The sequence below is a fragment of the Bos mutus genome, chromosome 16 (genome assembly GCF_027580195.1).
Source record: "Bos mutus isolate GX-2022 chromosome 16, NWIPB_WYAK_1.1, whole genome shotgun sequence".
Classification (NCBI taxonomy): Eukaryota; Metazoa; Chordata; class Mammalia; order Artiodactyla; family Bovidae; genus Bos; species Bos mutus.
The window spans coordinates 48,968,058-48,994,557 of NC_091632.1; the positions used below are offsets into that span (position 1 = coordinate 48,968,058).

A 26,500-nucleotide genomic window follows, 5' to 3' on the forward strand; every position below is an offset into this window, starting at 1 on the left:
GAAGCTAACTGTGATACAGTACGCTCCTCCTGCTGGGGATGAGGCCCACGCCGAGCATTCGTGACCTGTGAGCTGCAACACCGCGAATGCACTAGCCAACCTCCAGCGTGGGCGGAGGGCTTTCCGCTTAAGCAGTGCGCTCCCGGGCCTCTCATCCCCGCGTTCTCACCAGAGTCCTACACGTCCTCTGCTCCTGAGCCAGAGGACGTCAGCGGTCACGCACTCGCCGCCACCGCCTACGCGGGTTTGCATCTTGTAAGCCACCGACCAATGGGAGAGAAGCCACTGCCCGGCGTCCTCTCCAATTGGTTCTAGGCAGGTAGGCGGTGGCGGAGGGCGTGGCTAGTTTTCGGCGGCGCGGCTGGAGGGCTGCGGCACGTGTGCCTCCGGACGCTGGGAAAGCCTGGGACAAGCTTCGGTGGGAAGCGGGTATCCCAGAACTGCCTGCCCCTGCCGGGAGGAGGCGCCACTTGCAATTGCAGGTACCTGCGCTAGGGGCAGAGCTTCAGCCTCACTCTAGTTGGCAGGAAGAAAAAGAAGGAAGGGGCCGTGTCCCCGCCCCCCGGATGGTCGTGCCCGGCCCGGTGTCCCGGCGGGCGGCGGCGGCCACCATGCTCCTGCGCACAGCTCGGGTCCCACGCGAGTGCTGGTTCTTGCCCACCGCGCTGCTCTGCGCCTATGGTTTCTTCGCCAGCCTCAGGCCGTCCGAGCCCTTCCTGACGCCTTACCTGCTGGGGCCGGACAAGAACCTGACGGAGAGGGAGGTAAGCGCGGCTGGCTGGCGGTGGCTTGGCCGGCGCGGGGCGCGGACCGGCCGAGATGTGAGGAAATAGTTGAGAGCGGGTCGGAGGGGACGCAGGTGAGGAAAGGCGGAGGGAGAAAGACGCTCGAGCCGCGGGGAGGCATTCTGGCCAGAGATTGCTGACTTTCCCCAGTTGGAAGGCGGCTCCGTGTTGGGCGCTGCCTTAATTCACGCTGTGTTTCTGTCCTTGGTCGGATTGGAAGGGCAGGTCTTAGGTGAAGGACTCGGAGCGTGGTTCGGGGTTTGGGAGCCCCAGTGCACGTGTGCTTCAGGCGATGTGTTGATGTTGCAGTAGCCCCACTCTGCTCCAACTGATCCATCTTGGGGGCGGGGGAGAGGTTTAAATAAATATTTGCTGCCGTAAAGTAAGGAGCCACATGCCGAGTGACTCCTACTTTCTGAAAGGATCCTCCCCTCTACCTGCTGCACCTTCTTCTTCCCCTTCTTTACATTGTTTACCCTTGACGGATGATCGTGCTCAAGTAAGAAGTGTACAGAACAAGAACCGTCATCTTGATTTTTATTGGGTGAGACTGTGTCCAAGGATACGCCTCACTGCTCCCCCCCCACCTCTCTGTGATAAAAGTAGATATTTAGATGGTATCACACAGTTGTCATTTAATTATAGTTTTTCGTGCATTGTAAATTGTTGCCTCACGGATGTTAGTTTTGCTCCTGTTCTGCCCGCGATGTTCAGAGTAATTGAGATTACATAGTCCATGATCAAGAACTTCTTGGTGATTGATTTTCCCTAGGAGAATTTGTAAGTACTTTAGAAGTGCGTTGTGTGTATGGGGAGGGAGGAGGGAGGAGGGTTCAGGATGGGGAACACATGTATACCTGTGGAGGATTCATTTTGATATTTGGCAAAACTAATACAATTATGTAAAGTTTAAAAATAAAATAAAATAAAAATGTGCTCAACTCTTCATAAGTGTATGTCAATCTCAACACCTGTTGTTTGAAAAAGAAAGACCTTAACTGGAAAAGGAATTCAATTGAAGTTACTCCCATACAACCCAAAGAAAGCAGATTCAGCATCCTCTTCCTTGGATACTACAAAGCATGGAAGCTGAGATCTGGTATTCCTTTCTAGAACACCACAAAGGGTGAAAGCTGAGTGCAGATGTTAGCTGTCCCTTTTTTGCAGTGTCCACTCCTCTCACCCTGCCTCCCTGCCCCAGCTGCTCCCAGTGAAGTCCTCCCATTTAAACCTTACTCCCTTCACAGTGATTACTGGTCACCTCTTTTGAATACCCCTGCATAACAGGTCAGAGCAGGATGTAATTACTTATGTTCCAATTTGTTGTTGCATTGCTCTTCCATTTTCAAGGGCACTTAACAAGGGAATTGAAATTCTGGCCTTGAACCCTGGGTTGAGGATTTCATTTGAGTTTCTCATATTGCCTTGCAGCTAGCAAGTAGCATTAACTTTTACCCAACTTCAGCTTTATTTCTCAGTCTTATGGACTGCTCCACAAGGAACTGTAACAGTTACTCATTACCTGTTTGAATTAGAATATTGGTTAAAAACAGTAATGAAGTGGAAAGGGCCAACTCCTGTGAACAGAATGATTCTAGAAGAAGGAACATGACTTCCTTAAATAGAATGATTCTATTAATAGAACACCCCCAAACAACACTGAATCTGAGGCCTGACCTCTGAAGCAGAAATGACACTACTTTTGAGCTATTCACAATTAAAGTTTCATGTGACCTGCCATGTGATCTGCACCTTGCCTGAAAGAGAGGCACAGGGAAGAGAAACATGCTTCCAGTGTTGCTATTTGAAAGCCAGTCTGCTTTATACAAGTGCCCTGGGCAGAATTGCTGTGTGACGTGCCATCATGTGCCCTGATTATCAGAAATCTTCCTAGGGCGAATGAAATATGTTGGGTGTGGGGTGTAGTGCAATAAAGCAGGGGTGCCAGGCCCAGGAAAAATTTGCTGAATGTGTAACGAAAACAGAGCATGCTTCTGTCGCTGCAGATTAGTGGAGGAAGAGGGCGGGGTTTGAAGAGAAATCCAGAGGTCTGGAAAAGGATGTCGTTTGTCTCTGAGAACCTCAGAATTGTGGCTGATTCTGTTCTGTTGGTCAGGCACAGTATAGCTCTGTCCAGCCTCTCCGGAATCCTAGATTTTTAAAATCTCTAATAACTGAAATAAATAGCACAACTTGTTCTCCTTCCTGAGTGCTTGTTTTTCACCTCTGGACAGTTATTTATTTACTTAATATTATATGATTTTTTTTTTTTTTTAGGAAAGTGAATGTCAAATCATGGTTAGTAATATTTGTGTTGAATTTTATATTTCCTCCAGGAGACTTTAGAAGGGATAAATGTGATCATCTTAGATAGAGCTATTGTTAACCAGGTCCAAAAACAAAAGGAGGAGAAAAAGGACAGAATTTCCTCTTTCCATTCTCAAAGGATTTCTTCCTTAGATTACAGGAAAACCGTTAACCTGTATCACTTTATAAATTTTAGATAGGTTAAAATTTGTATTTCAGTAGTTAAAAGCCAACTTTTAATAAAATAGAGCTCTTTACCACCAAAACCCTTTTTATCCTTTCACCTTTTTCAGCATGGGATTTGACATTCAGTACTGTTTTTTGGGGCTTTGCCAGTGGCTCAGCAGTAAAGAGTCCGCCTGCCAGTGCAGGAGATGGGGGGTCCATCCCTGGATGGGGAAGATCCCCTGGAGGAGGAAATGGCAACCCACTCCAGTATTCTTGACTGGAAAATCCCAGATAGAAGAGCCTGGTGGGCTATTTTATTTATTTGGCTGCAATGGGTCTTAGTTGTGGCATGTGGTTTCCCTGACCAGGGATTGAACCTGGGCCCCCCATGTTGGGAGCGTGGAGTCTTAGCCACTGGACCACCAGAGAAGTCCCTTTGATGTTTTTAAAGCATTTGATTTAATATATTAAAACTACTGTACCTACTATTCAGAGCCTTACAGAATTTGGCTCTTACTTGTTAACATCCTTATCTCCTACTCCATTCTTCTTCCTCTTGCCTTCTATTAATATGTGCTCAAACTCCATCCATGTTAATCTTATAGTCATAAATCCAGCATATCCATTCTCTCATCTACTGGCTTGTACTCAAAGATGTGATCTCTGCTTGGGATAATCTTCTACAGAACTCTTGATATCTTTCTGTTGGCCTCTGATTTTCTCATCCTTCAAGGTCCAGTTCAAAGAAGCAACCCCGTATTTCCTATTCTCCCTTATCAATAATTTGTGTGTATGTATTCTTCACTAGGTTCAGAACTCCTGGAGAACTGAGGCTTCGTTTTATTCTTTTTTTGTCTGTCTGTTTTTGTAATCTTCATATGGTTTGGAAATAGTATTGTAAGTGCTTATTAACTAGTAGTCTAAATGAAACTTGATTGTAAAAGTCTAAAGCTAAATTAGAGTTTAAAACTAAACATTTTTTTTAAATGTATTTATTTTTTATTGAGGGATAATTGCTTTACAGAATTTTGTTGTTTTCTGTCAAACCTCAACATGAATCAGCCATAGGTATACATATATTCCCTCCTTTTTTTTTTTAATTTAAATTTTTTTAAAATTTTATTTATTTATTTATTTAGTTTATGCTGGGCATACACATCGAGGAAAGCAGAATTAAACATGTTTTTCCTTAACTGTTTGTGTCTCAGAAGAAAGCACAAACAAGCTCTGATCCAAAGATCTGTGAAAGACACTTTAGAATAAAATCAATTCCCTTTTCTCGAATGGCAGATGTTACCTGAGATAAGAGGGTATTGTCCAAGTATGGGCAATGAGATAGAAAGTAATCTCTGTAATCTGTACATTTTTGCATGTAGGAAGTTTCCTGAAGGGAAAGTATCCATCAAAGAAGTTATTTCCTGGTACCACGGCTTCTCCTTGGAGGCATTGAGAGAGAAGGGATCTTCTTTTTTTTACTCTTAGCTTTTTATTTTGTGTTGGGGTACAGCTGATTAACAGTGTTGTGATAGTTTCAGGTGAACAGCGAAGGGACTCAGCCATGCATATACACATATCCATTCTCCTCTAAACCCGCGTCCCATCCAGGCTGCCACAGAGCATTGGGCAAGAGTGCTCTGTGCTTTACAGTAGGTCCTTGTTGATTATCCATTTTAAATATAGCAGTGTGTACATGTCCATCTCAGACTCCCTAACTATCCTGAGAAGGGATCCTCTTTTGGAGACCCAGTGGCTAAGCTCTGTAGGTTGTTTGGTCTTCTTTCTTCTTGAAAGCCCCATAAAAGCACCCCTATACAGGTTGGAAAAGGTGCTGTCGGCATTAGAAGTAAGGGGGGAACATAGTAGATAATCAAAAGCAGTTTTCTGGTTGAAGAAATGGGGCGTTTGAATGTGGTAGATTCAGAATATCCAGTCAGGTTCTCCCTCTGCCAGTGACTTGGTGGGATAACTTTGGGCAATTCACTTAAGGCCTAGTTACTTTGGTTGTAAGATAGAGATGATAAAAGCAATTACCTCTTAGCCTTGTTTGGATGAAATGAGATCATACAGGTGAGGTGATTAGCATAGTGTGTAACAGATGCTCTGTTATACTGCTGACAATACTGTGGAAGAGGCCATCTACTTGGGTTGATGTCTCTCCTAGGAGTAAATTCTGATTTCTTATTTAGAATAACTTAAAGAGAACACATCTGGTCTTTTCCCCCCTGCTTGCCTTATTTTTGTTTCTGCTTGGCATTGCTCTTCCTCATCTTCATTATCTAAATTGTGGTTTTTGTATTAGGAGTGGAATTAGACTCATAAGTATAAACACTTTAAATTGGTAATTGAAAGGATGAGATGTATATAATAAAAACTTGGTAGCTTTTGGGGACAGCTAGTACTGAAAGGTATATAACACGTAAGAGTACGGACAGTATTACTGGAGTGAAGAATCAGTGAACCTCCCATGGAGTGCACTGCAGAACAAAGATGGAGCTCAGAAGAAAGGTATTTTTTAAAGGAAGTTGTGATGGTTAACAGCTCTGTGGTATTGTGTTAGGAAAATGTGAAGGTGGAGAAACATGCAGAGTCAACCAGAGGAGGCAGTTTCACACCTAAGAAAACTATGGGAGAATATCTAAAACTATAGGCTGAAAAGAAGTGGAAATTTGCTAATGGAACACACCTGTGCAAAGTCTGTAGGGACGCCTTCACACTTCAGGACTTTAATCTCAAGCTTGCCCTTCTCTGCTCTGCTTTTCTACTGAGAAGTGTCTGACCCTGTGCTGTGTCAGCCAAGTGCGCTTTGTTCCTCGTTTGCTAAAATTTCTACACTTGTGAATTGGAATCATTTCTACCGTTCTCAGTTATTCTTTTATGTTATTCTTTTATGTATACGTTCAGTCACAAGAAAGTTTCCTGGTAAATGGAGGTTGCTAAATGATTTAGAAACAGAAATTAGACCAGAATTCATGAAGGTGAGGCTATTAGATCAATCACTTTTTTTCCCATTTTTTTCAAATTTACTGTTAATTGGAGGATAATTGCTTTACAGTGTGTGTTGGTTTCTGCCATACAACACGGTGAGTCAGCTGTAAGTATACATATATCCACTCCCTCTTGAACCTCCCTCCCATCCCACCCCACCCCACCCCTCGGGGTCATCACAGACCACTGGTCTGAGCTCCCTGTGTCGCACAGCAACTTCCCACTAGCTGTTTTACACATGGTAGTGTATATGTTTCAGTGATACTCGCTCAGTTCATCCCACCCTCTCCTTCCCCTGCTCTTCTTTCCACAAGTGTGTTCTCTACTTCTGCATCTCTGCTTCTGCCCTGAAAGTAGGTTCATCAGTACTCTTTTTCTAGATTCCATATATATGCATTAATATACAATGTTTGTTTTTCTCTTTCTGACTTATTTCACTCCATATAACAAATTCTAGTTTCCTCCACCTCAGTTCAGCTGACTTCATTCCTTTTTGTGGCTGAGTAATCTCCATAGATGAATCACTTTTGATGCTCAGCCAATCAGAAATCAAGTCTAAAATGTATCTCAGATTATGTTTTCCTTTTATAGTTGTTCTCTACATTGGCAAATATTTTATAATGATTTTTTACTATATTGTTCCTCTAAAACTTTAAAACGATTAGTCCATGTTACACTTGAGTGAACTGAGGTATACATGAGAATTAAAAAAAAGTAGAGGGTTATATCGCTCCATCACAAAGTATTTAGCCTGTTAGCAGGACTACCTTTCAGAAAGCACTTAAAAACTGAGGTCACCAATCTGAACTTAATGATCACTTAGAAACTGACTTATTATTAAGCCCCCAGGAATTTGCTAGGCTCTGGGGTAGGTGTGAGAAGAGTAAAACGTCTCCTACCTGCAATGATTCTTATTTGAAGAATGGAGTCTTAAATCAATTAATTTAATGCATATTGTCTCAAGTGGTCTGTGTTTTAGCTTCAGTCCTTAAGTCTTTAGACCTATGAAAAGATGGTGGAGTAAGTGACTTACATGTATTTTCTCATTTAGCCCTTGCAACAAACAACCCTGTGGCATAGGTTTTCCTTCTCTTTTACTGATGATGGAGATGGCTAAAGGGAACTTAAAAAAAATCAACTTAAAATCGTTCAGCGAATGATGGAACTAAACTTCCAGCGGGGGTCTTTTTGGTTTAATAATTATTTCTACTGTCTTCCAGTGAAAAATTAATGAAAAAGGAAACAAAACCTTCCTTTTTTTTCCATTTTCATATCATAGATACGCAAAAAGAAAGGCACCAGAGTTGCTTATGATGCTTCATCCATAGATTGTTACGCTGTTAAGACTGTAGGACAGAGTTGCTTTCTTGATCTATTCCTGTTACCCCAAAGAAGTGAAACTTAATAACAGAAAAACCTAATCAATCTGTAGGATCTATGTTCCCCATTCTGTGGCTGAAAGTAAGAACTGATGATGATTCCAAAACATTGGTTTGTTTCCAAAGCATTTATTCAGCCAAGTATCTTCCAAACAGTATGCAGGCTGTGCAAATGAAAGTGAAGTCCACCCTGAAAGAACCTGTAAAGCTGCTGCTGCTGCTGCTAAGTCGCTTCAGTCGTGTCCAACTCTGTGCGACCCCATAGATGGCAGCCCACCAGGCTTCCCTGTCCCTGGGATTCTCCAGGCAGGAACACTGGAGTGGGTTGCCATTTCCTTCTCCAATGCCTGAAAGTGAAAAGTGAAAGTGAAGTCGCTCAGTCATGTCCGACTCTTATCGACCCCATGGACTGCAGCCTACCAGGCTCCTCCGTCCATGGGATTTTCCAGGCAAAAGTGCTGGAGTGGGTTGCCATTGCCTTCTCCAGCAGTGGTTCTAAACTCTGGCTCATGTTAAAATCTCCTGGGAAGTTTTGAAAAAATGCCTGTGGCTAGGCTTCCAAAATTTTTAAAGCTCCTTGGGAGATGTGTAACCATGGTTAACAAGCAGTGCTATGAGGTAATTGAAGAGAGTGACACATAGAAAGCAGTGTCAAGAGAGCTTTGGATGTTGGGTTACAAATACCATCAACTGTAGCCAAGTCTTCCAGGATGAGGAAGGCATTGAACTAGGCCTCGATGAATAGGGAAGATATTAGGAAGAGGTGATGGGATGGAAACAGGGAAGTGAATTCCAAACAATTCTCAGAATTGTTGATGAGATTTCTTTGTTTGCTAAGAATGAGATCTTTGAGGTTATGGTAGATTGTTTTATAAGAATAAATTATTAATGAATATTCCAGTTTGTTTGAGGTCACTAACAGGGTTTTATCCTTTTTCTACCAGGTCTTCAATGAAATATATCCAGTATGGACTTACTCTTACCTGGTGCTGCTGTTTCCTGTGTTCCTTGCCACAGACTACCTCCGCTATAAGCCTGTCGTTCTGCTCCAGGGACTCAGCCTTATTGTTACGTGGTTCATGCTGCTGTATGCCCAGGGACTGCTGGCCATTCAGTTCTTGGAATTCTTCTATGGCATCGCCACTGCCACTGAAATTGCCTACTACTCCTACATCTACAGTGTGGTAGACCTGAGCATGTACCAGAAAGTCACGAGCTACTGTCGAAGTGCCACATTGGTGGGCTTCACAGTGGGCTCTGTCCTGGGGCAGATCCTCGTCTCAGTGGCATCCTGGTCCCTGTTCAGCCTGAATGTCATCTCTCTCACCTGTGTTTCTGTGGCCTTCGCTGTGGCCTGGTTTCTGCCTATGCCACAGAAGAGCCTTTTCTTTCACCACGTTCCTCCCTCCTGCCAGGGGACAAATGGCATCAAGATACAAAATGGTGGCGTTGCTACTGACACCGCAGCTTCTAACCACCGTCCGCAGTGGGAGGACGTTGAATCAAAAATCCCTCTAAATCGGGAGGAGCCACCGGTGGAGGAGCAGGTAAGCTCAGCCTTCAGTGCCTGTGGTTGCTACTCTGGGGCTAGACCAGTGGTAAAAAAACAGATGGAGACCCAGCAGTTCATTTGGATTCTGGTTTTATCTCAAATTGCTTCATTGGTTCCATTTATTCATTCAAGATAACATTGATTTGTATGAGGGATGAAAATGTATTTTCCTTTGGAGTGTGTGTTAATTGCTCAGTTGTGTCTAACTCTTTGTGACCCTATGAACTATGTAGCCCACCAGGCTCCTCTGGAGTGAATAACCTCTCAGGTCAAACTGATTCAACATATTGCTCATATTGGAGATATCTTAGAAGCCACAGCAACGTCTATCTCTTCTTCAACTTTCTATCTTCAGAACTTGGTATATAAAGAAAGCCCCTCAGAACATGTTGTCTAAATGAATAGGTGAAATGACTCCAGTAAATCATGAATGTCTACTTCCAGAAATGAAGTCCAAAGTATTTAGGAATAGGAGCTTATCTTCCTCTTCTCTGCTGAAAATTATGTGCAGTGCGGTCATAACTCAAAGATACTGCAGGTTTGGTTCCAGACCACTGAAATAAAGCAAATATCACATAATAAAACAAAGTCACACAATTTTTTTGGTTTCATAGTGCATATAAAAGTTATTTTTACACTATACTGTAGTCTTTTAAGTGTGCAAGGGCATTATGTGTAAAAAATATAGATGCCTAAATTTTAAATTACATTATTGCTAAAAAAATGCCAACCATCATCTGCACCTTTGGTGAGTTGTAATCTTTTGCTGGTGGAGGGTCTTGCCTTAATGTTGATGGCTACTGACTGATCAAGGTGGTGGTTGCTGAAGGTAGAGGTCACTGTGGCAATTTCTTAAAGTAAGACAACAGTGAAGTTTCCCACTTGATAGACTTCCTTTGGGAATGATTTCTCTGCAGCACCAATGCTGTTCAGTAGCATTTTACTCCTAGTAGAACTTCTTTGAAAATTGGAGGCAATCCTCTTAAACCCTGCTTTATGAACTAAGTGTATGTAATATTCTAGATCCCTTGTTGTCACGTCAGTAGTCTTCACAGCATCTTTACCAGGAGTAGATTCCATCTCAAGAAACCACTTTCTTTGCTTATCCATTGAAGTAGCTTTTATCCATTTAAGTTTATTATGAAATTTCAGCAGTTCATTTACAACTTAAGGTTTCATTTCTAATTATAGTTTTCTTGCTATTTCCACCACATCTGCAGTTACTTCCTCCACAAAAGTCTTGAACCCTTCAAAGTCATCCATGAAACAAAAGTTTTACAGCACAATGGTTGTCTGACATTCCATTTGTTTTTTATAATGTGATCACTGCTCACTAAATTGATTTTATTACCTACTAATGACTAGCATCCCAGGTGGTGCTAGGTGGTAAAGAACCTGTATGCCAGTGCAGAAAGTGTAAGAGACGTGGGTTCAATCCCTGGGTCATGAAGATCCCTTGGAGAAGGAAATGGCAACTCACTGCACTATTCTTGCCTGGAGAATCCTATGAACAGAGGAGCCTGGCAGGCTACAGTCCATAGGGTCACAAAGAGTCGGACATGACTGAAGCGACTTAGCAGCAGCAGCAGTCACTTGAAATCTAAGGTTTAAAAAATTATGTCCTAGACCACCTTGATATTTATTATTTGTAGATATGCAAGATGTCAGTACTTGACATGCTGAAGAATTATAAAATTTTAGAGTTAGAAGTGATTCTAACCACAAGTCATAGAACAATTAGAGCATGTTAAAGGGGCTTTAGATCATATCACCTTTTCATTTTAGAGATAAGGATTGGGAACTATTAATACAGCAATACTTTTATTTGCAGACTGACACATTTTACTGTTAGGAAGCATTCTGTGTGTATGTGTGTGCTGTGTGTGCATGTGTGTTTGAGTTCTGTAAAACAGTGACAGAAGCAAAATAAATATTTTCAGTGTATACTCAGTATTATCTGTTGCAGCACAGTGTAGCAGATTTTGAGGAAGAAGGGCAGTCTGTAGTACTGGTACTTAGCAGCAGGGTGATCTTGGGCAGGTTTCTTAATTCTCTGTGGCTGTTAGTTCCTTTGTTCATATACCTACCTCACAGGGCTATTTCAAGTATTAAATAAATCCACTAGAGCTTTCAAGTTAGTATTTGTAAGTAGGTAATCAATACATTGTAATTTTTATTATTATCTTTATCATTAGATATGAATAATCAAGAACAGATTTGTACCTTCACCAAGATATTTATTTGTGGGGCTATAAATAATTTTTCATTTTCCCTTTGAATTAGTTATCCCTGGTATTCTGGGCCCTATAAAAATAGCTATGAGGATCTGGTACTGGTCAGTCAGTTCAGTCAGTTCAGTTGCTGAGTTGTGTCCGACTCTTTGTGACCCCATGAATCGCAGCACAAATTCCCGGAGTTCACTCAAACTCAAGTCCATCAAGTCAGTGATGCCATCCAGCCATTTCATCCTCTGTCGTCCCCTTCTCCTCCTGCCCCCAATCCCTCCCAGCATCAGAGTCTTTTCCAATGAGTCAACTCTTTGCATGAGGTGGCCAAAGTACTGGAGTTTCAGCTTTAGCATCATTCCCTCCAAAGAAATCCCAGGGCTGATCTCCTTCAGAATGGACTGGTTGGATCTCCTTGCAGTCCAAGGGACTCTCAAGAGTCTTCTCCAACACCACAGTTCAAAAGCATCAATTCTTTGGTGCTCAGCCTTCCTCACAGTCCAACTCTCACATCCATACATGACCACAGGAAAAACCATAGCCTTGACTAGACAGACCTTTGTTGGCAAACTAATGTCTCTGCCTTTGAATATGCTATCTAGGTTGGTCATAACTTTCCTTCCAAGGAGAAAGCGTCTTTTAATTTCATGGCTGCAGTCACCATCTGCAGTGATTTTGGAGCCCAGAAAAAATAAAGTCTGACACTGTTTCCACTGTTTCCCCATCTATTTCCCATGAAGTGATGGGACCGGATGCCACGATCTTCATTTTCTGAATGTTGAGCTTTAAGCCAACTTTTTCACTCTCCACTTTGACTTTCATCAAGAGGCTTTTGAGTTCCTCTTCACTTTCTGCCATAAGGGTGGTGTCATCTGCATCTCTGAGGTTATTGATATTTCTCTCCCGGCAATCTTGATTCCAGCTTGTGTTTCTTCCAGTCCAGCGTTTCTCATGATGTACTCTGCATATAAGTTAAATAAGCAGGGTAACAATATACCTTGACGTATATTGACGTCAATATATTGACGTATATAACAATATATTGACGTATATAACCTTGACGTACTCCTTTTCCTATTTGGAACCAGTCTGTTGTTCCATGTCCAGTTCTAACTGTTGCTTCCTGACCTGCATACAGGTTTCTCAAGAGGCAGATCAGGTGGTCTGGTATTCCCATCTCTTTCAGAATTTTCCACAGTTTATTGTGATCCACACAGTCAAAGGCTTTGGCATAGTCAATAAAGCAGAAATAGATGTTTTTCTGGAACTCTCTTGCTTTTTCCATGATCCAGCGGATGTTGGCAATTTGATCTCTGGTTCCTCTGCCCTTTCTAAAACCAGCTTGAACATCAGGAAGTTCACGGTTCACGTATTGCTGAAGCCTGGCTTGGAGAATTTTGAGCTAATTCACAAATTATTTTTCTTTAACTGAATTAGGCTGTCCCTAAATGTAGAGAATGTTAAGCCAGATGCTCATGAAGCTTTCTGTGACTCTAGAATCCTGTGTTTTGTGAGCTGGTTGACGTGAAGGTACTCTGTCATTTTTCTTCTGCTTCCCACGCATACCATGAACAACGTCTTTTTGTCCAGCCCATATATGTAGGGATACATAATTAATACCATAGAAGTAATTTAATTGCAATCGTCAGCCCTTGTCTTAAATCTTCATAGTTTAGGTATTAAACCCTAATTATCTTCGTCCACATTTTTCTATTGTATGTAGAAGAAAATCCAAAGTTCTCATCATGGCCTATAAGACCTCATACAGTTTGGCTCATTGCCAACCCCTCTAACCTTATCTCTTAATTGGGCTGAAACACATCAAGCTTTTCTCACCTCAGAATTTCATTCAGGAGGTTCTCTCAGTCAGGACTGCTTTTCACTCTGATTTTCATGGCTGGTTCTTTTATGTCACTCAGGTCTCAACTCAGACATCCGCTTTTAAAAAGCCATTTAACATTCTTAGCAATCATTACTTTTCCATACCAAAGTCGCTTGCTAGCCCATTCCCTGTTTACTGTCTTTCTATAGTATTCCTACCGTACGGTCTCTTGTATGTGTATATTTATCATCTACCTCCCTTACTCCAGTGTAAATTTCAGGAACTTTCCTGTTGTGTCACTAGTGTCTAGAACATTGCCAGACAGATTGTGGGCACTCAGCTGACTTTATTTTTTTGGGCTCCAAAATCACCACAGATGGTGATTTTAGCCATGAAATTAAAAGGCATTTAACTCCTTGGAAGGAAAGTTATGACCAACCTAGACAGTATATTAAAAAGCAGAGATGTTACTTTGTCCACAAAGGTCTGTCTAGTCAAAGCTATGGTTTTTCCTGTAGTCATGTATGGATGTGAGAGTTGGACTATAAAGAAAGCTGAGCGCCAAAGAATTGATGCTTTTGAACTGTGGTGTTGGAGAAGACTCTTGAGAGTCCCTTGGACTGCAAGGAGATCCAACCAGTCCATTCTGAAGGAGATCAGTCCTGGGTGTTCATTGGAAGGACTGATGTTGAAGCTGAAACTCGAATACTTTGGCACCTGATGCGAAGAGCTGACTCATTGGAAAAGACTCTGATGCTGGGAAAGATTGAGGGTAGGAGGAGAAGGGGATGACAGAGGATAAGATGGTTGGATGGCATCACCAACTCAATGGACATGAGTTTGGGTGGACTCTGGGAGTTGTGATGGACAGGGAATGCTGCGGTTCATGGGGTCACAAAGAGTCGGACACGACTGAGCGACTGGACTGACTGACTGAGGGACTATTTGTTGATTGCATTAGTGAGTCATGATAAACAGAAGATAAAGGAAACCAACATTTACTGAGCACTTGTTACATACTGAATAATACTTATCTAGGCAATAACCTGTTGAAGTAAGCATTAATTTCCATTTTACAGTTAAAAAAAAAAAACCTAAGATTTGGGAATTTTTCTCATCTGAGTGTAGACAGGTATGCTGCTGATTGATCATCTTAGCTCCCATATATTTTGATGTGGGTACCAGATACTGTGCCCCAAACCTCAGATTCATTATCTCATTCTTATTAAAATTACTGTTACTAAAACTCTGTGATAAACGTGTCAGAGAGACAAGATGGCAGAGAAGTAGGTTGGACACAGAGTACATCTCTCTCCATGGATACATCAGGAATACACCCTTAGACACAAAAGCGCATGCAGACCACCAGCTGAGAGTGGACAGAAGGACCTGACCCACGGAAAAGAGTATATAAAACCACACAGAACTTAGTAGGATGAAGGAACTAGGGTAGAAAAGCAGGAGTGTTAGTAGGACTGGACCTGCCCTCAGTGGGTGGGGGCACTGAAGCAGGGGTCCTATCCCCACAAAGGGGCAGTTGTCTGAGTCAGAGGTGAAACATTTAAGGTCGAGAGTGAAACAGCTGATCTGTGGCAGCCTAAATGGAGTGAGGACTTCCCTAGTAGCTCAGATGGTAAAGCATCTGCTTGCAGTGCAGGAGACCCGGGTTCAATCCCTGGTTGGGAAGATCCCCTGGAGAAGAAGATAGCAACCCACTCAAGTATCCTTGCCTGTAAAATTCCATGGGCAGAGGAGCCTGGCGGGCTATAGTCCATGGAGTCGCAAAGAGTCGGACACGACTGAGCAACTAACACACACACACACACACATATGGAATGAGAATCAGACAGGCCTTGCCACAGCCATACATACCCCTGGCAGGGATGCAGGTACCCTAGGAGGCACAGCAGATAGGAGCTGGAGCTTAGGGATTGTGGAGCAATCCCAGGGCGAGGGCTGCTGTTGACTGTGGAGAGACAGACCAAGGAGATGCGAAGGAGATTGTGGTGGGAAATGTCTGTGAAGGAAAGTCAGGCAGCCATGGAATCAAGGTAGTACTGCTGAGTCATGCGTAGGGGTGGAGCCATCACCATAGCCTCTTTCTCTCCACATGCCAGCATCTGCAGCTGAAACAATAGAGAGCTTGGCCCATCAAATGCCTGACACACTGAACTACAGAGCAGGACCCCACCCAGGGTGCTGCTTTAAATGACTGATGCGCCAATGTACAGAGTAGGACCCCAGCCACGGGGGGTCCCACTATGTGCCTGACACACCAAACACAGGCAGAGGAGCCCTAGAGGGCTGAACAGGTGGAGCTATGGAGAAAGACTTGCCAAAGAGGCCTCCTGATCGCCAGCTACCAGAGGCTTGAAAAAAGACTCTGGTAGGGCCCTAACTCCTATGGCTGAGGCAGTCCGTATCCCTGCACTTGGCGCCGCGCAAGGTCCCCGCAACCCAAGCAATTGTGCCACCTTCACACTCAACCCTCACTGGGGCAGAGCTGCTACAGGCAAAAAAGGTCTGGCGTCTGTGCCTGCCGGGTTGCTTCAGTCGTGTCCAGTTCTTTGCAGCCCTGTGTACTGTGGCCTGCCAGGCTTCTCTGTCAGGGGGGTTCTTCAGCCAAGAATACTGGAGTGTGTTGACCAATACTGGTTGCCATACCCTTCTAGAGCACTATATTTTCTGCTGCCATAGCCACCAACTCCCCTGAGTACCTGGTGCTGCCAGAACCCCTGTGACCCAAGGAGCTGCACCACCTCCACATCTGGCCCTCACTGGGGCAGACCCAAGTCGTCCAGGGCAGCCTCAGGAGCAAACCCCAGTGGACTTCCCACATGCAGAGGTGGAAATAAAACCATAGATTTCTCAAGAGGCAGATCAGGTGGTCTGGTATTCCCATCTCTTTCAGAATTTTCCACAGTTTATTGTGATCCACACAGTCAAAGGCTTTGGCATAGTCAATAAAGCAGAAATAGATGTTTTTCTGGAACTCTCTTGCTTTTTCCATGATCCAGCGGATGTTGGCAATTTGATCTCTGGTTCCTCTGCCCTTTCTAAAACCAGCTTGAACATCTGGAAGTTCACGGTTCACGTATTGCTGAAGCCTGGCTTGGAGAATTTTGAGCATTACTTTACTAGCGTGTGAGATGAGTGCAATCGTGTGGTAGTGTGAGCATTCTTTGGCATTGCCTTTCTTTGGGATTGGAATGAAAACTGACCTTTTCTAGTTCTGTGCCCACTGCTGAGTTTTCCAAATTTGCTGGCATATTGAGTGCAGCACTTTCACAGCCTCATCTTTCAGGATTTAAAATAGCTCAACTGGAATTCCATCACCTCCACTAGCTTTGTTCGTAGTGATGCTTTCTAAGGCCCACTGGACTTCACATTCCAGGATGTCTGGCTCTAGGTGAGTGATCACACCATTGTGATTATCTGGGTCGTGAAGATCTTTTTTGTACAGTTCTTCTGTATATTCTTGCCACCTCTTCTTAATATCTTCTGCTTCTGTTAGGTCCATACCATTTCTGTCCTTTACTAAGCCCATCTTTGCATGAAATGTTCCCTTGGTATCTCTAATTTTCTTGAAGAGATCTCTAGACTTTCCCATTCTGTTTTCCTCTATTTGCATTGGTCGCTGAGGAAGGCTTTCTTATCTCTTCTTGCTATTCTTTGGAACTCTGCATTCAGATGCTTATATTTTTCCTTTTCTCCTTTGCTTTTCCTTCTCTTCTTTGCACAGCTATTTGTAAGGCCTCCCCAGACTGCCATTTTGCTTTTTTGCATTTCTTTTCCATGGGGATGGTCTTGATCCCTGTCTCCTGTACAATGTCATGAACCTCCTTCCATAGTTCATCAGGTACTCTATCTATCAGATCTAGGCCCTTAAATCTATTTCTCACTTCCACTGTATAATCATAAGGGATTTGATTTAGGTCATACCTGAATGGTCTAGTGATTTTCCCTACTTTCTTTAATTTAAGTCTGAATTTGGTAATAAGGAGTTCATGATCTGAGCCACAGTCAGCTCCTGGTCTTGTTTTTGTTGACTGTGTAGAGCTTCTCCATCTTTGGCTGCAAAGAACATAATCAATCTGATTTCGGTGTTGACCATCTGGTGATGTCCGTGTGTAGAGTCTTCTCTTGTGTTGTTGGAAGAGGGTGTTTGTTATGACCAGTGCATTTTCTTAGCAAAACTCTATTAGTCTTTGCCCTGCTTCATTCCGTATTCCAAGGCCAAATTTGCTTGTTACTCCAGGTGTTTCTTGACTTCCTACTTTTGCATTCCAGTCCCCTATAATGAAAAGGACAACTTTTTTGGGTGTTAGTTCTAAAAGGTCTTGTAGGTCTTCAGAGAACCATTCAACTTCAGCATCTTCAGCGTTACTGGTTGGGGCATAGACTTGGATTACTGTGATATTGAATGGTTTGCCTTGGAATCGAACAGAGATCATTCTGTCGTTTTTGAGATTGCATCCAAGTACTGCATTTTGGACTCTTTTGTTGACCATGATGGCTACTCCATTTCTTCTAAGGGATTCCTGCCCACAGTAGTAGATATAATGGGCATCTGAGTTAAATTCACCCATTCCAGTGCATTTTAGTTTGCTGATTCCTAGAATGTCGACGTTCACTCTTGCCATCTCCTGTGTGACCACTTCCAATTTGCCTTGATTCATGGACCTGACATTCCAGGTTCCTATGCAATAATGCTTTATACAGCATCAGACCTTGCTTCTATCACCAGTCACATCCACAACTGGGTATTGTTTTTGCTTTGGCTCCATCCCTTCATTCTTTCTGGAGTTATTTCTCCACTGATCTCCAGTAGCATATTGGGCACCTACCGACCTGGGGAGTTCCTTTTTCTGTATCCTATCATTTTGCCTTTTCATACTGTTCATGGGGTTCTCAAGGCAAGAATACTGAAGTGGTTTGCCATTCCCTTCTCCAGTGGACCACATTCTGTCAGATCTCTCCACCATGACCCGCGTGTCTTGGGTTGCCCCACGGGCATGGCTTAGTTTCATTCAGTTAGACTAGGCTGTGGTCCTAGTGTGATTAGATTGACTAGTTTTCTGTGAGTATGGTTTCACTGTGTCTGCCCTGTGATCCTCTCTTGCAACACCTACTGTGTTCTTTGGGTTTCTCTTACCTTGGACGTTGGGTATCTCTTCACAGCTGCTCCAGCAAAGTGCAGCCACTGCTCCTTACCTTGGACGAGGACTATCTCCTCACCTCCGCCCTTCCTGACCTTGAACGTGGGATAGCGCCTTTAGGCCCTCCTTCGCCCACACAGCCACTGCTCCTTGGACGTGGGGTTGGTCCTCCCGGCTGCCGCCCCTGACCTCGGTCGCAGGGTAGCTCCTCTTGGCCGTCACCTCTGATTTTGTAAATGCCATTTGTCTGGGGTTAATCTTTGGTTTCTTGCTTTGAGGTATTTGTTTTAATCTCATTTAATGCCATAACAAACCAGTTGTGGAATCTTTGTTCCTGACCAGAGATCAAGCCCTGAGCCTTTGGAGTGGGGGCACTGACTCCAAGAACCTAGACTACCAGAGTACTAACCCTGCTGCTGCTGCTGCTGCTAAGTCGCTTCAGTCGTGTCTGACTCTTAGCGACCCCATGGACTGCAGCACACCAGCCTCCTCCATCCATGGGATTTTCCAGGCAAGAGTATTGGAGAACTAACCCTAGAGGGTATCAAATAGTGAGAACTCACACAGAGGAAACCACCAGAATATAAGACCTGGCATCACCCAACCACCAGTAGCACCCTGTGCAGGACACCTCATCCAAATAACAAACAAAACAAAAGTACAAACTGAACCATCAGCAGACAGGATTACCACCTCACTCAGCCTTGCCCATCAGAGGAAAAACAAAACAACAACAACAAAAAACTCAGCACAAATCTCATCCTATACGAAGCTTACACAAACCACTGGGCCAAACTTAGGAGGGCAGAAACCAAAAGGAAGAAAGAATTCAACCTCGAATCCTGGGAAAAGGAGACCTTAAACACAATACATTTAAATAAAAAACGAGAAGGCAGAGAAATATTGCACAAATGAAGGAACAAACTAGAAACACAGAAATCCAAATAAATGAAGAGGAAATAGGCAAACTACCTGAAAAAGAATTCAGAATAGTGATAGTGAATGTGAAAGTCAGTCAGTCATGTCTGACTCTTTGTGACCCCATGGACCCCATGGACTCTATAGTCCGTGGAATTCTCCAGGCCAGAATACTGGAGTGGGTAGCCATTCCCTTTTCCAACGGATCTTCCCAACCCACGGATTGAAGCCAGGTCTCCTACATTGCAGGCAGATTCTTTACCAGCTTAGCCACAAGGGGAGCCCAAGAATACTGAAGTGGGTAGCCTATCCCTTCTCCAGTGGATCATCTCGATCCAGGAATTGAACTGGAGAAGGCAATGGCACCCCACTCCAGTACTTTTGCCTAGAAAATCCCATGGACGGAGGAGCCTGGTAGGCTGCAGTCCATGGGGTCGCACAGAGTCAGACACAACTGAAGCGACTTAGCAGCAGCCTCCTGCATTGCAGGTGGATTCTTTACCAACTGAGCTATCAGGGAAGCCCATAGTGATGGTAAAGATCAAAAATGTAGAAAACAGAATGGAGAAAATGCAAGAATGAATTAACAAAGACCTAGAGGAATTAAATAATATACATACAGAGACAAACAGCACAATTATTCAAATTAAAAATACCCTAGAAGGCATCAATAGCAGAATATCTGAAGCAGAAAAATGAATCAGTGAGCTGGAATATAAAATGGTGGAAATAACTTCTGAAGAGCAGAATAAAGTAAAAAGAATGAAAAGAACTGAGGATAGTCTGAGAGACCTCTGGGACAATATCAAATGCACCAACATTCGAATTATGGGGTTCCAGAAGAAGAAGAGAAAAAGAAAGGGTATGAGAAAATTTTTGAAGGTCTATAGTTGAAAATTTCCCCACACGGAAAAGGAAATAGTCAATCAAGTCCAAGAGGCACAGAGTTCCAAACAGGATAAACCCAAGGAAAAACACACCAGGACACATATTAATCAAACTAACAAAGACTAAACACAAAGAAAGAATATTAAAATCAGCAAGGGAGAAGCAATAAGTAACATACAAGACTCTCAAGAGTCTTCTCCAACACCACAGTTCAAAAGCATCAATTCTTTGGCGCTCAGCTTTCTTCACAGTCCAACTCTCACATCCATACATGACCACTGGAAAAACCATAGTCTTGACTAGATGGACCTTTGTTGACAAAGTAATGTCTCTGCTTTTGAATATGCTATCTAGGTTGGTCATAACTTTTCTTCCAAGGAGGAAGCGTCTTTTAATTTCATGGCTGCAGTCATCATCTGCAGTGATTTTGGAGCCCAGAAGAATAAAGTCTGACACTGTTTCCACTGTTTCCCCATCTATTTCCCATGAAGTGATGGGACCAGATGCCATGATCTTCGTTTTCTGAATGTTGAGCTTTAAGCCAACTTTTTCACTCTCCACTTTCACTTTCATCAAGAGGCTTTTGAGTTCCTCTTCACTTTCTGCCATAAGGGTGTGTCATCTGCATATCTGAGGTTATTGATATTTCTTCTGGCAATCTTAATTCCAGCTTGTGCTTCTTCCAGCCCAGCGTTTCTCATGATGTACTCTGCATATAAGTTAAATAAGCAGGGTGACAGTATACAACCTTGACGTACTCCTTTTCCTATTTGGAACCAGTCTGTTGTTCCATGTCCAGTTCAAACTGTTGCTTCCTGACCTGCATATAGGTTTCTCAAGAGGCAGGTCAGGTGGTCTGGTATTCCCATCTCTTTCAGAATTTTCCACAGTTTATTGTGATCCACAGAGTCAAAGGCTTTGGCATAGTCAGTAAAGCAGAAATAGATGTTTTTCTGGAACTCTCTTGCTTTTTCATGATCCAGCGGATGTTGTCAATTTGATCTCTGGTTCCTCTGCCTTTTCTAAAACTAGCTTGAACATCTGGAAGTTCATGGTTCACATATTGCTGAAGCCTGGCTTGGAGAATTTTGAGCATCACTTTACTAGCGTGTGAGATGAGTGCAATTGTGTGGTAGTGTGAGCATTCTTTGGCATTGCCTTTCTTTGAAATTGGAATGAAAACTGACTTTTTCCAGTTCTGTGGCCACTGCTGAGTTTTCCAAATTTGCTGGCATATTGAGTGCAGCACTTTCACAGCATCATCTTTCAGGATTTGAAATAGCTCAACTGGAATTGCATCACCTCCACTAGCTTTGTTCGTAGTGATGCTTTCTAAGGCCCACTGGACTTCACATTCCAGGATGTCTGGCTCTAGGTGAGTGATCACACCATTGTGATTATCTGGGTCGTGAAGATCTTTTTTGTACAGTTCTTCTGTGTATTCCTGCCACCTCTTCTTAATATCTTCTGCTTCTGTTAGGTCCATACCATTTCTGTCCTTTATCGAGCCCATCTTTGCATGAAATGTTCCCTTGGTATCTCTAATTTTCTTGAAGAGATCTCTAGTCTTTCCCATTCTGTTGTTTTCCTCTATTTCTTTGCATTGATCTCTGAAGAAGGCTTTCTTATCTCTTCTTGCTATTCTTTGGAACTCTGCATTCAGATGCTTATATTTTTCCTTTTCTCCTTTGCTTTTCACTTCTCTTCTTTTCACAGCTATTTGTAAGGCCTCCCCAGACAGCCATTTTGCTTTTCTGCATTTCTTTTCCATGGGGATGGTCTTGATCCCTGTCTCCTGTACAATGTCATGAACCTCCTTCCATAGTTCATCAGGCACTCTATCTATCAGATCTAGGCCCTTAAATCTATTTCTCACTTCCACTGTATAATCATAAGGGATTTGATTTAGGTCATACCTGAATGGTCTAGTTGTTTTCCCTACTTTCTTCAATTTAAGTCTGAATTTGGTAATAAGGAGTTCATGATCTGAGCCACAGTCAGCTCCTGGTCTTGTTTTTGTTGACTGTGTAGAGCTTCTCCATCTTTGGCTGCAAAGAACATAATCAATCTGATTTCGTGATGTCCGTGTGTAGAGTCTTCTCTTGTGTTGTTGGAAGAGGGTGTTTGCTATGACCAGTGGGTTCTCTTGGCAAAACTCTATTAGTCTTTGCCCTGCTTCATTCCGTATTCCAAGGCCAAATTTGCCTGTTACTCCAGGTGTTTCTTAACTTCCTACTTTTGCATTCCAGTCCCCTATAATGAAAAGGACATCTTTTTTGGGTGTTAGTTCTAAAAGGTCTTGTAGGTCTTCATAGAACCGTTCAACTTCAGCTTCTTCAGCGTTACTGGTTGGGGCATAGACTTGGATTACTGTGATATTGAATGGTTTGCCTTGGAATCGAACAGAGATCATTCTGTCGTTTTTGAGATTGCATCCAAGTACTGCATTTTGGACTCTTTTGTTGACCATGATGGCTACTCCATTTCTTCTAAGGGATTCCTGCCCAAAGTAGTAGATATAATGGGCATCTGAGTTAAATTCACCCATTCCAGTCCATTTGAGTTCGCTGATTCCTAGAATGTCGACGTTCACTCTTGCCATCTCCTGTGTGACCACTTCCAATTTGCCTTGATTCATGGACCTGACATTCCAGGTTCCTATGCAATAATGCTTTATACAGCATCAGACCTTGCTTCTATCACCAGTCACATCCACAGTTGGGTATTGTTTTTGCTTTGGCTCCATCCCTTCATTCTTTCTGGAGTTATTTCTCCACTGATCTCCAGTAGCATATTGGGCCCCTACTGACCTGGGGAGTTCCTCTTTCAGTATCCTATCATTTTGCCTTTTCATACTGTTCATGGGGTTCTCAAGGCAAGAATACTGAAGTGGTTTGCCATTCCCTTCTCCAGTGGACCACATTCTGTCACATCTCTCCACCATGACCCACCCGTCTTTGGTGGCCCCATGGGCATGGCTTAGTTTCATTCAGTTAGACTAGGCTGTGGTCCTAGTGTGATTAGATTGACTAGTTTTCTGTGAGTATGGTTTCAGTGTGTCTGCCCTCTGATGCTCTCTTGCAACACCTACTGTCTTACTTGGGTTTCTCCTACCTTGGACGTGGGGTATCTCTTCACGGCTGCTCCAGCAAAGTGCAGCCACTGCTTCTTACCTTGGACAAGGGGTATCTGCTCATCACCACCCCTTCTGACCTTGAATGTGGAATAGCTCCTCTAGGCCCTCCTGCGCCCGTGCAGCCACCGCTCCTCGGACGTGGGGTTGCTTGTCTCAGCCGCCGCCCCTGGCCTCGGGCGTGGGGTAGCTCTCCTGGCCGCTGCCCCGGACCTCGGACGTGGGGTGGCTCCTCTCGGCTGCTCCTGCGCTGTCACAGTCCGGCACTCTCAGCCGCCATCCCTGACCTTGGACACGGGGTAGCTCCTCTCGGCTGCCGCCCCTGACCTCGGACGTGGAGTAGCTCCTCCTGGCCGCCGTATCCTCTCCCTTTTCCTCTTAAATCCCTTGAAACTCAGATAGGTGTCATCCCTCCTGAAAAAGAGTAGCCAAAGGCAGATCTCTGCACCAACTCTTAACAGGTTTCCAATGCTTCACTTTCAGGCTTATGAACTAGGGCTCTGTGAGATACCAGACTGAGGCAAGAATGAATATTCCTAGGATAAGATAAGTGCACAGCAGGCCAGAGCAGGAAAGTGTGTCCCAGAAGCCTTTTCTGTTGGAAGAGAACTCTGTCATTGCTGCTTCATAAACACACCTCAAAAGTGCCTTCTGTCCTTTTGTTCTTGTTTCCTTTGCATGTTGTTCATCAGTATTGCTGTATTCTGTGTCTCCCAAAGTCTGTCTCAAACATTCTTCCATGATATGTATTTGGTTCCTTTCCCTTGAAACCAGGTGTACTTTTATCTGTCCCTCATTGTATACATTTTTACTGTTTTGGATAGTGAAATATCAATAGCTGAGGAAATAGTGATAGTCTTCCTTTCATCATAAAAAAAAAATTGTTCACTGTTGATAGCAAGAGTTAGAATTATGTCCTTCAAAAGCACTTAACAGAAGACTTATTCTCAAAAATTTCCATCCTTGTTTGATTATAGACAAATTTCCTTTTGCATATACAACTGAGCTAAGAAAAGAGTAATTATTTAACTTGATATTGTAAACACTTAACTATTAAAAGGTTCTGTTTAAAGAGAAGGGGCTACACAGAAATTAACATAAAATGGCTTAGAGTTGAATATAAAACCTGAAACCATAAAAATGCTTAGAAGAAAACATAGGTGGTAAACTTGATATCTGTCTTGGCAATGAATTTTTTTTTTAATTTGATAACAAAAGCAAAAAAAATAAGTGGGACAGCATCAAACTAAAAGCTTCTGCATGCCAAAGAAAAACATCAACCAAATGACAAACTATTGAATGGGAGAAAATATCTGCAAATCATGTTTGATAAGTGGTTCATATCCAAAATATATAAGGAACTCATACAACTCGAGCAAAAAAAAAAAAAAAAAAAGAATCCAATTTAAAAATGAGCAGAAGATCTGAATAGACATTTTTCCAAAGATGTTTGGATGGTCAGCAGGTACATGTAAAAAATGCTTAAATCACTAATCAGGGGAATGCAAAGCAAAACCACAAGGAGCTATCACCTCACACCTGTTAGGATGGCTATTTTCAAAAAAAATAAGAAATGTGTGGGTATGGAGAAAAGGAATCCTTTTTGCACTGTTGGTAGAAATGTAAATTGGTGCTGTCACTATGAAAAACTGTGTGGAAGTTCCTCAAAAAATTAAAAACTCGAGCCACCACAAGATCCAACAGTTCTACTCCTGACTACATACCCAAAGAAAATGGAAACACTAACTCAAAAAGATACACCTACCAGTTCATTGCAGCACTATTTATAATAGCCAAGATGTGAATACAACCTAAGTGTCCAACAGTGGATGAATGGGTAAAGAAAATGTGATATACTCACATATATATGGAGAAGGCAATGGAACCCCACTCCAGTACTCTTGCCTGGAAAATCCCATGGACCAAGGAGCCTGGTAGGCTGCAGTCCATGGGGTCGAGAAGAGTCGGACACGACTGAGCGACTTCACTTTCACTTTTCACTTTCATGCATTGGAGAAGGAAATGGCAACCCACTCCAGTGTTCTTGCCTGGAGAATCCCAGGGACGGGGGAGCCTGGTGGGCTGTGGTCTCAGGGGTCTCACAGAGTCAGACACGACTGAAGCGACTTAGCAGCAGCAGCACATATATATACACATGGGAACATTATACAGCCACAGAAAAACAAATGAGGTCTTGCTATTTGCAACAACGTGGATGGACTTGGATGGATGCTAAGTGAAGTAAGACTCACAAAAATATTGGGTTGGGCAAAAAGTTTGTATGGAAAAAATCTGAACAAACCTTTGGCCAACCCAATACCATATGATCTCATTTATATTTGGAAACGAAAAACAAAACAAAAAAACCTCAAGCTCATAAATACAGAGAATAGATTGGTGGTCGCCAGAGGCAGGGGCTAGGGGATATAAACAAATGGGTAAAGAAAGGGGGGTCAAAGTGTTCTAAGTCCCAGTTGTGACTAAGTTGTGAGGATGTAGGTACAGCATGGTGATTATAGTAAGTAATACTGTATTGTTTATTTGAAAGTTGCTAGATCTCAAAATTCTCATCACAAGAAAAAAATTACAGCTATATATGGTGATAGATGTTGACTATACTTATTGTGATCATTTCACAATGTGTATAAACACAGAATCATTTTGTTATACACCCAAAACTAATACAATATCAAAGGTCAGTTATACCTGAATTTTTTAAAATAAAGGAAGTTTCATGTTCAAGACTGGCTTCCCTGGTGGCTCTGGTAAAGGATCCGCCTATAATGCAGGAGACACAGGAGATGCGGGTTCTATTCCTGGGTCAGGAAGGCCCCCTAGAGGATGAAAACCCTCATGCCTGTTCCAGTATTCTTGCTGAGAAAATCCCATGGGCAGGGGAGCCTGGCAGGCTACAGTACCTAGGGTTGCAGAGAGGTTGACACAACTGACGAGACTGAGCAGCAGCAGCAGCGTGTGCAAGACATGGCTGCCGGCCAGCTAGCGGGTTGAACCATGCTGCTGCCACCCATGTAAATAGTCTGTAACATGCCTCTGTCATACATCCTTCCTCTTGAATGCTGCTTCATAGGTAGCTTCCTCTTGGTCTCTGGATTCTCTCATTTTGCCTTCCTGTGTTAGCTGCAAAATTTCCTATGTTCTGAGCAAGGTTCCAAACTTAA

General features: G+C 43.1%; 1 protein-coding gene and 1 non-coding gene across 2 annotated transcripts in view; one reads left to right on the top strand and one right to left on the bottom strand.

The window, feature by feature from the left end:
- The first annotated feature begins 362 nt into the window (after positions 1–362).
- SLC19A2 (solute carrier family 19 member 2) overlaps positions 363–26,500 on the top strand; it is a 33,838-nt gene continuing 7,700 nt past the window's right edge. Inside the window, exons 1-2 of the mRNA XM_005902379.2 lie at positions 363–764; positions 8,569–9,171. Of these exons, the coding sequence (XP_005902441.1) occupies positions 567–764; positions 8,569–9,171 (801 nt within the window). The 5' untranslated portion in view covers positions 363–566. The remainder of the gene's footprint in view (positions 765–8,568; positions 9,172–26,500) is intronic.
- TRNAG-CCC (transfer RNA glycine (anticodon CCC)) lies at positions 3,617–3,689 on the bottom strand. Its single transcript has one exon. It is a non-coding gene; the product is annotated as a tRNA-Gly (tRNA).